Source organism: Pelobates fuscus, chromosome 1 (genome assembly GCF_036172605.1).
Source record: "Pelobates fuscus isolate aPelFus1 chromosome 1, aPelFus1.pri, whole genome shotgun sequence".
In the NCBI taxonomy this organism is placed as follows: Eukaryota; Metazoa; Chordata; class Amphibia; order Anura; family Pelobatidae; genus Pelobates; species Pelobates fuscus.
In genome coordinates, this window is record NC_086317.1 from 237,946,504 (window position 1) to 237,964,716 (window position 18,213).

The 18,213-nt window shown below is 41.5% G+C and overlaps 1 protein-coding gene across 2 annotated transcripts in view; it reads right to left on the bottom strand.

The window, feature by feature from the left end:
• Positions 1–1,149: 1,149 nt before the first annotated feature.
• HPCAL4 (hippocalcin like 4) overlaps positions 1,150–18,213 on the bottom strand; it is a 54,260-nt gene continuing 37,196 nt past the window's right edge. Inside the window, exons 2-5 of one of the 2 annotated variants that reach the window (XR_010090899.1) lie at positions 17,575–17,762; positions 5,732–5,947; positions 2,257–3,234; positions 1,150–2,212 (exon numbers count right to left, since the gene is read on the bottom strand). Coding sequence is in view for 1 of the 2 variants with exons in the window: in XM_063455492.1 (XP_063311562.1) it covers positions 3,037–3,234; positions 5,732–5,947; positions 17,575–17,736 (576 nt within the window). In the remaining variant the exon portion in view is untranslated. Of the gene's footprint in view, positions 3,235–5,731; positions 5,948–17,574; positions 17,763–18,213 lie in introns of both variants that reach the window. The other variant, XM_063455492.1, reaches the window with a different exon arrangement.

Sequence of the window (18,213 nt, forward strand, 5' to 3'; positions counted from 1 at the left end):
GTGCTGCTGGGCCCCCTCTTCATTGTACAGGAAGCAATATATATATATATGTGCACATAATGAATGTGGGGCTCGGGCCCCCCAGGACCGCTGGGCCCATGACAACCGTTATGGTTGTCATGCCCTGATGGCGGCCCTGGTCCCGTGCAACCCTGGATGGTCCAGATGGATGGAGTAGGGGATGGTTGGTGGACGGCCACCCTGTTCCAACAAGGCTGCGACGTCAGCAAGGTGGTGGTGAAGTCATGTTCTGGGCCGGAATCATGGGAAGAGAGCTGGTCGGCCCCTTTAGGGTCCCCGAAGGTGTAAAGATGACCTCTGCAAGGTATGTGGAGTTTCTGAGTGATCACTTTCTTCCCTGGTACAGAAGGAAGAACTATGCTTTCCGTAATAAAATCATCTTCATGCATGACAATGCACCATCTCATGCTGCAAAGAATACCTCTGCATCAATGGCTGCTATGGGGATAAAAGGAGAGAAAGTCATGGTGTGGCCTCCATCCTCCCCTGACCTCAATCCTATTGAGAACCTTTGGAGCATCTTCAAGCAAAAGATCTATGAGGGTGGGAGGCAGTTTACATCTAAACAGCCGGTCTGGGAGGCTATTCTGACATCTTGCAAACAAATTCAAGCATAAACTGTCCAAGAACTCACAAGTTCAATGGATGCAAGACTTGTGAAGCTGCCATCAAATAAGGGGTCCATGTTAAAATGTAACGTGACCTGTTAAAATGTTTAAAAAGTTAAAATGTTGTTATAAGTTTGATTGAAATAGCTTTTGATTTCAGTAAATATGCTGCAAACACAAGAAATGACCATTTTCAGTTCTTTACAACCTATAAAGTGTTTTGAAACTTACTGTGCGTAATAATTTGGAACAGTGCATTGTAAGTTTATGTTTAAAAAATACTGTTATCATTAAGAGGTTTGTTCAATAAAATTTGAATTGTACTCTTAATAGCTGATAACATGAGAATTATGCTGACTGTTATTTACATCAATTATTTAGGTAAATGAGAAAAATATAATTTGCATAATAATTTGGAACAGGGTGTATATCTAATTTAAAAAAAAAAATTGTGTATGTATGGATATACATGATGTTGGTGTATGTATATTTCTAATTCTAAAAGACATTCCAAATAAAAGATTTTTTTTTTAATGTATTTTATTTTCAGTTAGAAAAATATACCAAGTTCACTTGTACTGATCAAACTATACACTCACACACAGAGCAGGTGGGGATTGGAAACATGCCCCAGAGGGACATTAATGGGGACAGCAGGGGCCATTTAGCCCTAAAGTGCTGACAATGAGTACTTGTGCATACCTGCAACACTCAGGATGAGTGGGGTTGCTCTTGGCCTATTTGGCAGAGACTTCCACCAAACAAAACAAGAGCTATATCACTGATCAATCACAAGACTGCATTCTACGTCCGCACCCTCTTATTTGGCACAACAGGAGTCTGGGGAACAATTTGATTGGCTCAGAGGGCCTTTTGCACAAATGCTGAACCTGTCATTTTGCACATCCATCTATCCTCTATTCGGACATTTCTGTGTTTCAGAGGTGGATGCAGAGACAATTAAGCTACATTGGTAGAGCAGTTCAGTCCAGTCCATTTTAAAGTTTTTCTAAGCAACACATGATAAAGAGCCATTTGTCTCACACACAAAATTCGGGGCATTTAACAAGCAAAGCAGCAGAACATAGATTGTGGCATTTGTCAACATACCATTTTATTTTCCATCAAAGGTTAAACATTTTGTACTGTAATTTATTCTGTGAAGGAATTTAGTTTGTTCACAAATCGTGTGTCAACCAGAATATTTTGTACATGAAATTATTTTGTAAAGGAACTAAATGTATTTGGACATATTGCATTTTGACACACAAATTAAATTGTTGCTGATGGACTTTGTTAAGAAAATAGCAATTTGTTTTATTGCATTTGTTTTGTCATCTAAATGTCAGTATGCATAGACAAATAATAATAAATAATAATAAATGTTAGGATACATCCATAATATAAACAAGGTACAACACACAATAAAAAAAGAAAAGCAGAATCCTTAATACAAAGCTTGCTGTAAAAACTAATTTTTGATTTTTCAAAAATATTTCGTTTGTATATGTAATTGCAATATTTTGGTTGGCACAGTATTTTTAAAATTGATATGTTCACAAATAACATATGTTCATATCTCTCTCTCTCTCTCTCTCTCTCTCTCTCTATATATATATATATATACACATATATATATATATATATATATATATAGTGAAAGGCTATATATGTGCATGTATGTTTACACGTATAAACACAAGCCACGCAGTCACTGTGTCATCCATAGCACGGAATCTGTCACATATTACACAAAAGCAATTTGAATATCGAGCATTGCATATCTTATTACTAATATCACATGCAAAATACTGTATAGATAAGATATATATATATATACCTCTCATGCTATATATTTTCTTAGAACACTCAAAGCATTTCATACCATACAAAGCACTATATAAGACAAGCTCTGTGTATATAGAACATATAAAGCAATATACATGAAACAAACGAACACTATTTATATGACATGCAATGCACTATGAGACAATGCTTTAAAACCCTCAAACTCCTGGCAGAGGTGGGACATGTCTTCTCCACTTTTTAGAAAGCAGCACTACATTTTCCACAACAACAATGGGCAAGACCTAAACCCAAGACAACAGAAAGGACACACAGATATCAGTAGGGATTCCACAATCTAGGATTGGACCAAACTGCCCTTCAATGCGTCATTGTGTAGAACTTCAAAATACACAATCGTTCCATGTGTCAGTGTTTCCCAGTCTGGACCCTGATTAAGATATTGTCACATTGCCACCTCCCTCTTATAACAATGTGTGAGAGATACTATCTTAACACACACGAGGAAGAACCCAGGATGCTGTTGGTTGGGGAAGGTAGTGAGGTGCATGCGGGAAGCTCAGCTGAGCTGGCAAGTTGGGGGTGGGAGTGTGAGTTGGTGCTATTTCTGCATGTCACACTGCAGGAGCAGCACTATAGATGGGTCACTCTTGGCTGCTTCTTTGAACTCTTCCAGGGTGATCTGATCATCTCTGTCCTTGTCCATTTTTGTGAAGATTTTATCAACTCTTTGCTGTGGGGTAAGACCATCCTGATTCATTCGCATCATAATTACAGTGCCTACCATCTTATATATTGCCTGAAATAAAAAAAGAGAGAACAATGGTGCCTGTGAGAAAAGAGGATGTATCGCGAATATATGAGCATTATGAGTATAAGCAGGGAAACAGACAGAACAATATATAGAAATGTAGTGTAAAATTGTAATTATTTACAATTTTTATACTCCAAATTTCTGGTTTTATATTTACTTTTTATTTGGAATCAATACATTTTCTTTATCCATTGAAGTCCTTGGAGCCTCTGGGAATCTTTACAGGGAAGTGCCATCCCTTCATACTGGCACATCGCTGACCACCCTCAGAGCCAGGAATTTAAGGCTCTCAACTAGGTGAGCATAACATTTACCACTTGCACATATACCACCCATTGGGTCCCTATCTCCTTTTGTTTCCTTGTCGTTGTGGAGGTACATCTCAGAGGAAGGGGTGTGTTGCTGCCCAAAGAGCACATAGGCTTACGTACGGAGCCAATATTATATAGGCTCCAGACCATGTGAGTGCTTTCAGTTTTTTACTTTCATCACTCATTTTCACCAAAACCATCTACACTATATGGTTTTTTTTTATCTCTTTGTTCCCTTCATTGTATGTTTAAAAGCATATTCCTGAATTTAAGAAGACACAAAATTGTTGGGGTAAGTGAACCCCTCTATCACTTATATTTGTATTAGCGCTCCACTAGGTGGTGTATTTAACACTACATTTATATATATTGTTAATTTATTGTGGAAATAAGGGTATTCCACTTTATGTGTTTGAGCTGCTTTGTATTTTAGGCACTAAATAGTTTCGCCTATCACCTCTGTAAAGAGGGTTTTTTTTTTTTGATTGTCTATGCAAAATGGACGGAAGCACACCATAATTTAAGGAAAAGCCAATTAATTTAATCCAAGCATTTGACAAAAAAACAAGATATGGGAATGTCTAGGTTCTACAGAGAAAATAATGCCTATATTAAATAGATATGTTGTCAGGGTCACAAAAAAGGAACACTATAGCATAAGGTATACAAACCTGTGTTGCTAACGCTACTGTTACCCTATCCCCGTTATATTCATGCCCCCCCAGCTTGCCATAAAATATTAAGCTACTTAGTTGCACGCACATCCATAGGAAAGTATCTTCTGCATGCTTCTCACAGGAAATAATTATGTCCAATGTTTTCCTGTGTGTTGCCATGTCATGTGACCAAGTTTTACTTAGTCAGCGCAGTGGAAATTACTCTAGTGGTGGTCAGCATGAGTGTCAGTAGAGATGTGCTTAACATTTCAAGGTAAACACAGTTTTTTCTACAAATACAGTAGTCCTGTATGTTTAACTTTGAAAGGTTAAAAATACAGGACCACTGCACCCAGACCAATTAATTGAGATTAAGTGGTCTGGATGACTTTAGTGGTCCTTTACCAGAAAGGCTTTTGGAGCCTAAGCTTCAGGACCTCACATTTGAACAAGACTGGGCTAGTTTATACTTTCTTTGTGATTTGCTTCTGCTATGAAATATTGGGGGCCACAATCAAAGCATGTGGCACAGCAGTTAGATATACTTCCCTGGCCTGAGCAGTACTAGAAGTCCTATCCATAATACTAAAGTGCTAAAGGTAGTTTTGGCTGTGTAGATACTGATGTGTATACAAATATGCCCATTGCTAAATATGTCTTATCTATGCTCATTGCACACAGGCTCTCTTTTCCTCCTCATGACCCATAGCATACATTTTCTGGGCAGGCTCCTTCTTGACTCCTTACTTGAGTCCAGCGCCGATGTCTCTGAGTGCTGGCCTGGGCTTCGCCTCTGCTCATCCTCAAACAGCGAGGGAGACCTAATGCGCATGCACAACAGCCACTTGAGGTTAAGTTAACCCTCAAAGGTAATTATTGTAGTTTATTAAAAACTGCAATAAATACCTTTGCAGAGTTAAGGGATTTAGGACTATGCACTCAGTCCAATTCAATGAGCTGAAAATGTCTAGGTGCCTATAGCAGCACTTTTGTTTCTGATTAACCCCTTAAGGACACATGACATGTGTGACATGTCATGATTCCCTTTTATTCCAGAAGTTTGGTCCTTAAGGGGTTAAAGGGACACTCCACTACCTAAATGCTAAATAAATAAAATCACTGTAAATCCCCAATGGAAACATGCATGTAAATTTCACTGCTGAGACTGGCAAATGTAGTTTATCCAGTTTTGCAACTGGTAACTGATTGTTTTTTTCTGTGGGTTTTCTTCATCCTCTTGCTTTCTACAGCCATGCTTAGAGCATCTTTTTTTAGTAATTTAATGCTTTTTGGAATCAAGCAGCTTTTGAGTACTGCACATTTTATATAAAAATCATTTGAAGTGGAAAGTTACTTTCTGTTTTATTTTGTTAGTAATTTGTTTCACTAGTTTTCCTCGTTCAGTCAACCGATAGCATCTAATTTTTCGCATCCTTGTATAAAATGTTTCCATTACTCAATATGCCCCACGCTATCTACAACATTATGTTGCTCACTCTCTGCTTATTATCACACCTCAATAATCTCCAGCATCTCCAGTCGTGTGATTTTGCCATCTCCATCAAGGTCGTACATCTCAAAGGCCCAGTTTAATTTCTGCTCAAAACTTCCACGCGAGGTGACACTCAAAGCACAGATAAATTCCCGGAAGTCAATCGTTCCATCCCCATTCTTGTCAAATGTGCGGAATGCATGCTGGGCAAATTTAGAGGCATCACCATATGGGAAGAACTGCAGAGATAGACAGAGAGGTAGGAGGACAAGAGAGAGACATAACATATTAAAACAAAAGTATTGCATATTATGAGAGATATTATAGCAGGAAGTGAAGCAAGCTAAGAGCCAATGTTCTAGATTTTTGATATCTCACATTATTATTATTATTATTGCCATTTATATAGCGCCAACAGATTCCGTGGCGCTTTACAATATTTTGAGGGGGGATGTAACAATAAATAAGACAATTACAAGAAAACTTACAGGAACAATAGGTTGAAGAGGACCCTGCTCAAATGAGCTTACAGTCTATAGGAGGAGGGGTATTAGAAACATTAGGATAGGAAATATCAAGTAGGAGTGAAGCAGAGCTGGAGGAGAGAGAAAAGCACTGTCCCATAGGAGAGAGCAAGAGACAGGTATGTAAGGGAGAGATTACTCTGGGAGGAAAGAGATAAGAGGGAGAGAGTACAAATAAGGAGGCAGGGCAGTAGATAACTAAAGAGAAAGTGCCAGGCAGATGGTGTAAAAAAGTAAGAAAGATAGTTTTTTGTTCAATTATTCTATTGCTTACAACATGCTCTACTCTTTTAGCTTAAGCGTCTTCAATATTCTACATATGCTGGTTACACTTTTCTAGTGACAATTTCAACCTTAATTTTATCGCTTATAGGAGAACCTTTGAAAAATATGCAATTAAATTGAAATCCAGTTCATCAAAATCAAGTTCATTCCAGGCTTATAAAACCCTATACAGTTGGTATCTGACACCAAACCGTCTCCACAAAATTGGCAAACTTCCCAGCGGACTCTGTTGGAAATTATGCAGGGAAGTGGGCTCCTATCTGCACTGCTGGTGGCAATGCCCAACATTTAAACCCTTGTGGAACGAAGACCACCTACTCATAGAGAAAGTGATCGCAAAGACAATCCCAGTGGACCCCTGGACAATGCTGCTCACCAAATAGGCAGACACCCTCACCAGCAGTGAAAAGAAACTGGTCGCCAGAATCACCTTGGCAACTAGAAGGGAGATAGCGGAATTATTGGTGGACCAATGCATTCCTACAATGGCAACTATCATATGCAAACTGAAAGAGACACGCAACCTCGACGAAGTCACGGCACAAATACAATACTCCTTCAAAGCTTTCCATAAGACGTGGGACCTATGGGACACCAACTACACAGCACTGGAAGAGGAAACAGCTCGACACTAAACCCACTACTACGCCCAGCTTCGCAAATCTTTACCTGACAACCGACCAGACCACAAAGCAAGCACTGAAAGACACAACAACGCCCAAATCCACTTACCGGGCCACACAGAAGCCCGTATAGGGCAAGACTAGGCGCTAACTACGTTCAACCACCCCCCCCCTTTTCCTTTATTTTTTTCCACCCTCCCTCTGCTTCTTCTTTCTCTCATCTCTCTCTCTCTCTCTTGCTTCTCTTTTGCTCTTTCCCCCTCTGTCCCCTCCAGCCCCAACACTCCTCCTCTCTCGCTCTCAAGCTAGAACCCTCCCTCCTCGGTCGCACTCTCGAGAGACCTCTACTTTCCATCCTCCCCCGGTGGACACTCCTCTCAACCAAGCCTCCCACCGGCGCCGTGATCGGGGGGGGGAGGGGGCGCCTGGCTGCGCGTGGACGGAGACACACCCCATACCTCATTCCCCTTTGGGACCCTGGCAGGAATGACGGCAGGTACACGATAAGGTCAACAGGAAGGGAAGGGTGGGAGTGGACCACACAGGGATCACAGCAAGGCCAACAAACCTGACACCCCACAACCAGGGTTGGGAACACCCACTCTGGAGCTCTAGCTCAACTTCGCATACGACATCCTAGGCACACCTCTCCCCCACCAGGCACACCTCTCCCCCACCAGGCAGGGCCCTCCGGACGGAACTGCGGGGGGGGGAACCGACATATGCATCACCAACCTTCCCGTCCCAACATGAGCATGCACGCAGGGCAGTAAGCACCTCACGAGACCACTGGGGACACAACCCAACACAACACCCCGTAAGCCAGAGGCTAACCACACAGCAGGAACAACCTGATAGACCATTCACGGCTCGACCGGATCACCTGCGGACAGGGACACGACTCCCAGGGGATACCCGAGCACCCAAAACAGCCGCATGGTACTCGGTTGTTTTAACTGTCATCAGCATTATTATTTGTAAAAGGTATCTCAAGTGGCGTGATACGAAGATTGTTGACTGTCTTGTAATGAATGTCTTCTTTTTTCTGTAAAACTGCTAAACTTTTTCCACAAATAAAGGATATATATAAAAATAAAATCAAGTTCAGTCCGGTCAGTCCTCCTCTCCACTACCGGCTGCTTGCAAATATTTCCAAATTTGCTTGGGCACATGGATAATATGAGAGTGACAGTTGACACTCTTAGCCTATCACTGGCTACCCTTAATAAGTAATGCTTTAGAAATGTACAGTATATTTGTGAAGCATTACTGTCTATGGGCAGACTTGGGTAACCCGAAGAGCTTGAGTTAATTGACATCAAGTGGTGTTGGTGCTCGATGTACTCCTTTAATTTTATTTTTCAGACCGTACTAAATAAAATAAATATTCAGACTTTGCTAAATATATAGGATAAGCAAACATATACTGAAATTCCTGGCAAGTGTCAGTTCCCTTTTAATACAAACATTATATCCTTGCATTTTTGCCTCTAATGGCTACTAGGCACCAGATTTTACAAAGCAACTACAAAATGTTTTATTGTTGGAAGGTGACACCATGTGGTAGAAAAAGGAATGCAAGGAAATAATTTCTAGATAAGCATGTAATAATGAATATCTGTTAGACATGTGCATATAAAGAATTTTTGTTTCGGCTTGTTCAGTCGATTTCAATACTAATTTTACTTTTTGGTTTGTCTTAATTTGCTGACATGTCTGTTCATCCAAAAGTTTTTTTTAACAATACAGTGACCCTGTCCCTAAATAGCTTGTCGAATGTGCCACCACTCTGATTCCTATGCTAACAAATGATAAGCATTCTGGAACTACAAATGTGGATCAAGCCCCAACAAATTTGCAAAGACCCCAAATAGAGAAATTAAATTTTAGACCTGTGTATGTTAGTGTCATTAAAAAACAATTCAATACTCTAAAAAACAAACAAACCAAAAACAGTTTGATGTGCCAACTGATAGAAGAGAACAGATCCCTTTTATTTTTGACTACTCCAGCAATGTTGGGATGATCAAAAAGATTATTAACAAAAATTGGAACATCCTATGCCAGGATGAGGAAATACATGATTTTTTAGGTCCAAAACCCAGATTTATTTTTAGAGGAGCAAGGAATTTTAAGCAAATTTTAACTAGAAGCTTTTTAGAACCTACACCTCAAAATGATAGTAATTTTTGAACTAATTGGTCAAAAACGCAACATGGTTTTATCACTGTGGGATGTGCAATGCGTGTAAGAGCACAGATAAAAAAGAAAAAAATTTAATGGCTTTTAAATCTTTTAGCACTAAAAAGAATTTAAAATTAAACCTATGGTCACATGTCACTCAAAAAATGTAATATATCTACTAAATTGCACATGTGGCCTTCAATACGTGGGTAAAACATCGAGGCCACTAAAAGTACGGATAAGTGAACATGTTAGAAATATTAAAAAAGGTTTTATAAGCCACAGCGTATCTAAGCACTTTTTAGAGAAACACAGCTCAGACCCTAGCTTTTTAAACTTTTTTGCTATAGACAAAATAAATTCCCACTGGAGAGGAGGGGATCTCCCTAAAAAATTAAGTACCCAAGAAGTAAAGTGGATCTTTGAAATACGCACCTTATCTCCTTTGGGTCTCAACATTGATTTTGAGATTAATAGCATTTTATGATAGGGAATATATGTACACATATATTTTATATATATCTCTTATATATATCTTTTCTAAAAAATGGCACTTTTAGATAGAGGGGGTAATATTCTTGTAATGGTGGTATTTTTTAATGTTAAGAATCTCCTTGGGATATGTTTATTCATCCTGTTGTTTATTTTTTAAATGTTCCACTAATGTCCAATATAAATACCTTCCCTTTTTTTCCAACTCTAATATCTTTTTTCCCTTCCTTTTAACGTTTGTCCTTCTATTGATGTGCAATATGAACTACTGGCAATTTGCCCTTCTTAATGATGGACATTTATGCGCCGAAATTGACTGAAAGATCACGATAGACCGGAAAAACTATAACCGGAAGTGACGTATCGGACCGCACCACGACGTCACTAAAGGAAATGACGCGATGAAAAGAGGACCGAAGAGATGATTAATTGGAGTCACACGGACTGATATGGCTGAATGTAATATCGGACATGTGGGGGAGGGCTGGAGATAGAGGTACACAGACGGAAATGTAGCCATATTGAGTGTGGCATAACACTTCCGGCTGTGACCATATTTGGACATGGGTGGGAGCATATTCACAGATGTTTAGTATTATTAAGGTAATTATTTAATTGTTTGGTATATATTAGGACTTTTGAGCCCATTGTAAAACCAGATGCACTTGAGAAAGACCTACTGAAAGGTTGAAATGCGTTGTGCTGTTCATATATATATATTTTATTGTGTATATATATATATATTTTGCATTTTAAAATAACTTTTGGAATAAAATACTTTTAACTACATACCTGCCTTGGACTTTTTGGAGCATCACTGCAAGCTACCAGTTCCAAGTTCCTGTGGATGTACACATTTTTCCAACACTGGATATCTCAAGAGTGAGATGAAAAGCGCTATAAGTCTAGAGCCAACTTTAAATGGGCTCTGAAAATTGTGAGTTTCATGATATACACTACTTTTAAAACATTAATTGTTTTTTACAGTTTACACTATGTGTATTTTATTTACCTGTATATAGGTGATACATACTGTTTGTAGTGTGAACATACAAGAATATCCTGTGTAAAAGGTAAAAATCACACTTGATTTTTCTGTGTGCGCAAATCACTTTATTTTTCAGAATTTATGGGGGCGGGGCCTGACAGCCAAGATGGCTGGACGCGTTTGTTAGCAGCTCCTGCAAATCTGAGCCTAAACTAGAGACTATCACACTATAATCGACTACAACTCAGATAGGAGCCGATAGTGGATGGATAGCAAAGTGTGTGGGCACCCGTGGGTGTCCCTTCTAAGCCACAGCACTACAGTAATCCACCGTCCGAACATGCGGCCTAACGAGAATGGCGGCCAGGCACCTAGGGGAGACGGCCGATCTCCTAGCGCAGGGCCTGCTGTGACCGACGGCAAGTCTGCTGCCCTGCAACCCCCCCCTATGGACCGGTGGGGGTTATCCCGGTCCCGCCAGGCTCATCCCATAGACTCATCCGGCTACCAAGCAACTCACGAGGCAATCTGGACAGAGAAGCCTAAGATGGCGGCCGAGCTCTCCATGCGGAGGCGCGAACTGCACGGACCGGGGTCGGTCCACTCAGACTCGCCGAACCACACAAAACACCGCCTAGACAGAGCGTTCCAGCGATTCTGGCAAAGGCTGACAGATTGGATGCTGGCGTCACCGGCCCAACCACAGAAGAGAGAAAGCAAAGCGGCGACCCGCAGAGGGCCTGGACCCCCTAAGAGCCGAACGACCACACAAGCCAACGGGAACCTCGATCCCGGCCTGACAAGTCGGAAGCCCACGTTGAACGCAAAGGTACCTCCTAGATGGCGGAGAACCCATAACTACATGAGGCGGCTACACAACAAACAGACCACAAAGCCTCGCTTACCTGCACACACGGGCGGGAGCCAAAGCGACAGACACCAGACACGGAGCTCTGAGACAGCCCATCACAAACAGAAGGAATCACACCAACGCCACCGGGCAAACGCAGCGAGCACCTGCTCACCACAGACCCGTACGCACAAATCAGGCTGGGGAGCCCACCAAGAGAACTGGCACTGGGCGCAGAACAGCTGGAAGATGAACGGAGACGCCAGACCGAGTTACCTAACGGACTACTTGCTGAAGCACATCCATGGCGTTGGATGAAAATATCTCTTTTTGTATACTCCTGCCCTCTGAACAGCCAATTGCTGGCATCGGATGACTGTGGACTTATTCCCCATAACCCTGGCTGCTACCCACACATACAGCCTAAGCCCCAGTGCCCATTTTCTGACTGGCGCCCTCTCACCTACCGGGCACTTACCCAATTGTCTTACTTACCTCCTATTTAACCAAGCAACCTGCTTGAAGCCTCCTGGGGGCAGCTTGCCATTAGTTCTCATGCTCGGATAAGCCTATTATCCGTTTGTTTAACTACTGATATATCTAATCTCACACTTCTCATTCAACCCATACTGAAAACGACCAATCTGCTATATAAATAGTCGTACTCTACTATTAGACTAACTAAGCATGCTTTACCCTAACACTCTTTGTTTTTATCGATTGCTCATGCACTTAGCCTGTTTGTTTTTACTCTTATAAAAAGTGCAAGGTCTTCTGATATCTTAAACTCATAGGGGTACCTATAAACGTTGTAAACTCCTCCTTACACTTAAATTTAACCTGTATTCACACACTAACCCTTGACGCAGCATTAGACTTTTATGTATAGATAGCAAAGCGGTGTTACGTAGGGTGATGAAAATGTTTAACTCTTACCTGTTGCTATGTTTTGCATAGATTCGTTAATAATTTAAACTGCTGAGAACCATACCTAGACACGTCTGCCTAGCCTGATCATCACGCATTTAATAATGTACAGTTAACTTCATGCCATACTTGTGTCAAACTGTGATGTACCTGAGTTTTTATATGGCGACGTGACACTGTCGAATGTTTTATAAAATTTTAGCACACTGTTGAAAAGGCGGACCCTATTAGACTCTCTCATAAAACTAAAATGTGCGGTATAATTATATGCCACGTTATGTTTCCTCTGTTTGATGTATTACTGCTTGTGACCGCTGTTGTGGCTGAACAAGCTTTTTGTTATACCACGCACAACCAAAATAAAGAATTAAAAAAAAAAAAATTTTTCAGAATTTATCACATTTTAGTGTAAGTGGTGACATTACACTTCGGTGGTTTTGCTGCACCGGATCTAATTAGCTTAGCAAAAACAGTTTGAATCTGATTAAATCCCAGCAATGATGCTGAAGCTCAGTGCGCCGGCAATTGCTAAACCTGTTGCAACCCTAATCAATGCTAATCCTTGGTCCCTAGATACATACCCAGGCTTTGGAAGGCTGCAAGTGTAGTACCTATCCATAAAACTGGTGACAATACTTTGGTACCTAACTATCGTTCAATATCATTGCTCCCTGTATTGTCAAAAATCTTGGAAAATGTGTTCACACTTAATTATGTGAGTTTTATCAACAAACAAATTAACAGCTGATCAAATCACTCATCTACAACTGCCCTATTAAAAGTTTTCAATGACATCCAAATTGGCATGGAACAAGGAGACCTAACTGGAGCTATTTTCCTTGATTTTTCCAAGATCTTTGACACAGTAGACCATAGAATCGTATTGCAAAAAATTGCAATTTAACCCCTTAAGGACAGACGACGGATACATTCCGTCATGATTCCCTTTTATTCCAGAAGTTGTGTCATTAAGGGGTTAATGAGTCGATATAGGCATGATTGGGTGTCAGGCATGTTATACGGTAATTACAGTTTGCATAAAGGCAGCAGAGGAAGCATGTCTGCCAGGCGGGAGCCTACCAGAGAGCATCAACTTGGACAGTTCAGCTTGAGTCCCAAAAGGCTCTCAGCCGGGAGCTTTGTCTAGCGGGACTGTGGAGCAGAGAGTCAGTAGTCACCCGATACCTCTGCTGGGTAACGTGGCACCTTCGGCCGGGAGAGTCCACAGGAGGGCAGTGGAATGCGGGTATGTGGAGGCCACCCTCCAGCCCCAGGTCGGTACGAAGGCTTGCACCTGCGGTCCACTGTCTTGGTTGCTCGGTAAGGCCGGGTCTTCCCTCTGTCGGGTGCCATGGGGAGCTTGGGTGTTCTGTCACCGCCAGCAGCGGTCATGCTCCCGGCAGTGTGGTCGGTGCCTTGGAGGCATACTCTGTGTGGGCTTCGGCCTGGGAAGGCGTTTAGGACGGCCAGAGTTACCTGCCTCTGTGAGGTGAAAGTGACTCTGGGTGGTCGGCTGTCTCGTGTGGGTTCTGCGTTTCTGCCACTGTGGGGGGTGCCTTGGGAGTTAATCCCCGCTGGCTCTCTGCCCAGGTGGGCTAGGTGTGTGCGGGTCGGGTGCTTGGTGGGGGGTTGTGCCCAACGGGGTCCCATGCACCCCCTCTCCTGCTTGCCTCCGTCTGCTCCTCTGTCCCCCAGCTGCCACTGCTGCACATACCTCCAACTTCTCCCAGAAACTGGCGAAGATCTCGTCAAGGTGCCGCAGCATGCGATCCAGCGTGGCACACCCGTCAGGCTCGTTCTGCTATGTGTCTTTTGTAGGAGGTGTGTCCGCCATTTTGAGAGGGGTTGCAGGGTTGCTGCCGCAATCTCAGCTGCCTGCTGTCCGCAGGGTAAGTGGGGTAGCTTAGCGTGGAACCGGGATGACCCCTGCCGGTCCAACGGGGGGGAAGGGGGGGAAAGTGCTTCCCAGGGTTCCCAGCTGCTGCTTGTGAGCCTGGAGAGCGTCCGTCTCTCTGTGACTCAGCTTTGAGTAGGCCGCAAGCATTGGTATGTCAGTCCGGCGGCTTTGAAGCTCAGGAAAGGTACCGTCTTGAGCAGCAACCTCTCCCGGGTTTGAATAAGATAGGTTGCGGTCAGGAAGTGTCGATTGTTCGGGTGAAACACCCTGGTTTTTGGCACCAGACATGGGAGCTCGTGCTGAACAAGCCCGGGCTGTTTGGCTGCTAGGCTCCACCCCCAATATGTGTCAATTTCTGACAGCGCTTCCCTCCTTCTCCCAGTCATGTGTGGGGTTCCCCAGGGCTCCATAGTCAGTCCCCTACTATTCACATTATTCATAAATGATCTACCCAACGTCTGCAAACAACACTGTAATCTACCAGAGCTTGAGGCTGTGCTCCAAGACCAGTTCACAGAGGCAGAAAAGTGGATTGCGGATAACAGACTTTTCCTAATCATTGACACAATGATCTTTGAAACAGTACCTAAATTAACCCCTTAAGGACTGAGCCAAATGTACAAGTTGTGAACAAAACAAAACGTAAACAAAACCTGGCATTTGCGCTATATGTCTGTCCAACCGTAATTCACTTCTTTCATATTAAATGCAGCCCCCCTTATTATATATCATTTTATTCAGGGGAAACAGGGATTTCATTTAATATCAAATATTTAGCTATGAAACATAATTTAATATGAAAAAAATGGCAGAAAATAAGAAATGTTGTCATTTTTTTTAGTTCTACATGACATTTTAACTGTCAATGTCATAATACTGTTAGCTTTTACTGCAATAAAATACACATATTTGTATTCAGCAAAGTCTCACATGTAAAACAGTACCCCCTATGTACAGGTTTTATGGTGTTTTGGGAAGTACAGGGTCAAATATAGCACGTTACATTTGAAATTGAAATTCGCCAGATTGGTTACCTTGCCTTTGGGACTGTATAGTAGCCCAGGAATAAAATTTACACCCATAAGGGCATACCATTTGCAATAGTAGACAACCCAAGGTATTGCAAAAGGGGTATGTCCAGTCTTTTTTAGTAGCCATTTGGTCACAAACACTGGCCAAAGTTAGCGTTAGTATTTGTTTGTGTGTGAAAAATGCAAAAAATGCCAATTTTGGCCAGTTTTTGTGACTAAGTGGCTACTAAAAAAGACTGGACATACCCCGTTTGCAATACCTTGCACACTCAGAAAAATGTTTCACTGACTCATTTGTTCATTCGGTCGTTTGTTATACGGCTATATGCTATTAGTTTTTGAACGAAGACTGACATTTTTGCTAATTTTGCCATTTGGGCAAAAACTAATGTACGTCTGATATATCTGATTATTTCTTTAAATGTGGTTCATTCCTATATGCAGAGTATTCATTATGCAACAAGAGACAAAAAGCCAAAGTGGGAGACTATAAATTGTGATAGAAAAAGAGGAAGACAACGATATCAGGAAAATCCTAATACGTGGTCATAAATATGGTCAGAGAGGTAATATGGGCAAGATCCAAGTTAATTAGAAAAAAGATACAAATAAGGTAAAGTAGCTCACACTGAGCTACTTAGTGTTGCGATGCACTTATTCTTTTAGTTCACGTTTCTATTGAGAGGAGAATAGTTTGTATATCCGTTTGTGTTAGCTGCAGCTCTTTATGTTAAACACGCAGGGTAAGCTAAATAGAATCTTTTAGCTGCCATGAAGCAGCAGATAGCCTGGGTGATTAGGTTGGATAGCTCTTGCCATTTCTCTGGATAGCCTCCTAACTATGGAGGATTATTAGCACGGCTGGTTTGGGAGTGGGGTTTGGCTGCCATTGGTTTTATTGTGGGGTTATGCCTCCATTCAACTAGATGCACGTCTACTCCCACTACTCTATCTGAGGGGTCTTATTCATAGAATCCCACTGGCTATTACCTATCTCTCACTACCTTTTCCCCTACTGTCCTACATAGGCTACATGTTCTGTATGCTGACCCACTGTGCTGAGGTACTTAGAGACAGTTCATCCTCTACAGGGGTTTCTGTTTAGGCTCAGATTTTGGGATCCATTAGTGTCTCCCTTTAGAGATTTTCTTCTCAATTCTGGCTTTATCAAGTTATCTCTAACTACCCTGAACCACTCATTGTGAGGCTGTATTTCTTCCTTTGGGGGGATTTTTTTTTTTTACCTTTAGTTAGGATACTACCCAGTTAGCTTCACTCATAGTGAGCATCTGTTCTTGTAGATATTCCCCTCTAACTGGCTTATCACTACCTTCCTGTCCATCTGTTTTATTACCTATTGTTTTCCCTTAGGATTATTAAAGGTAGGGACCTCCCTTTACAACATTACTCTCCATATGGGCTTCCTTTAGCCCTTCCTTTCTTTTCCTTTTTTACAATATTTGAGGGTTATTCCCTACTCTGGGAGAGTAATTTCTAGGGCTCTTGGCACTTATTCATTGGTCAATTTACTGACCTCTGAATGAGAGCCATCACTATCTTATTTCGATGTTCTGTATGCTGCCTGCTGTGTAACTAATTTCCTGAGCACTTCGGATGTTTTGCCCTTGTCAAGCTATACTATACATATTGTTTTGTGTATGGAGCACACTATTATATAGGGATTTTTATACCCTTACAGGGATTTTTCAATAACCTTTTTACTTGTTGATTATTACAACGAGACACCTTTTCCTGCTCTCCTTTTTTTCACTTTACTCTATCGTATTTTAACTTTAGGATCTTGTTTAAATAAAGTTTATTATTATCTTTTGTTGTTTTGCCATTACCTTTGAATGATTCTACTTAGGAGGTAATTTCTGTAAGGAAGGTTTCTACCTTTGTTAGGCAGATCCCTTTACCTTATTTGTATCTTTGTTTTATAAATTGTGATACTTCATATTTTAGTAAAGTCACATTGAAAATACTTATGCTGTATAATTAGAGTCTATTATACTTTTTGGACACACTGTGCACTGCTACCTGAAAAATAATAAAGTAAGGGTACCTTAATGTAGAGCTGCTGGAACTCCTGCAGGTTAAGAATGCCAGAAGGACAGTCCTTTAGGAAACCTTTATACCAATGCTTTAGTTCTTGTTCTGTAAATTCTGTGCTTTGGACCAGGTCCTGCAACATCTCAGGGGCCAGCTTACTATTTGGCTTTCCCATTTCTGACAGGAAAGGCACCAAGTTCTCTGGAAAAAAATACAAGAAAAAAGACAGGGTTTTTGACTGCTACTTAAAGAGGCATTTAAGATCCTTGTTGAAGTGTTTTAGAAGTGTAGTGGTTACGTTGCCACATTGTAAGGAGTAAACCGTTGTTGAATGGCTTGATTTCTTACTTGAGGTCCGTGGGGCACTACTCCCCTGCCATCGTCATAGAGCCAGAAGCTCATCAGTAGAGAGTAGTAAGCTGATAGTGGAGATTTGACTCCTTACAATGCAGTGGTGAGAGGGCAAGTGTTCCTTTAACTGCATGCTCCATCTGGCACTTTTGTAAATCCCATTAGCAACACCTCTGGCATTAGGTTGCAATGCTTCTTTATGAGAAGCATTGTTGGTGGTGCACATGTGCTGTGTGTCCCTTGCCTTATCAGTAATGATGACTTCAGAGGAGGTGGATCAGAGCTGCAGTGAAAATAAAAA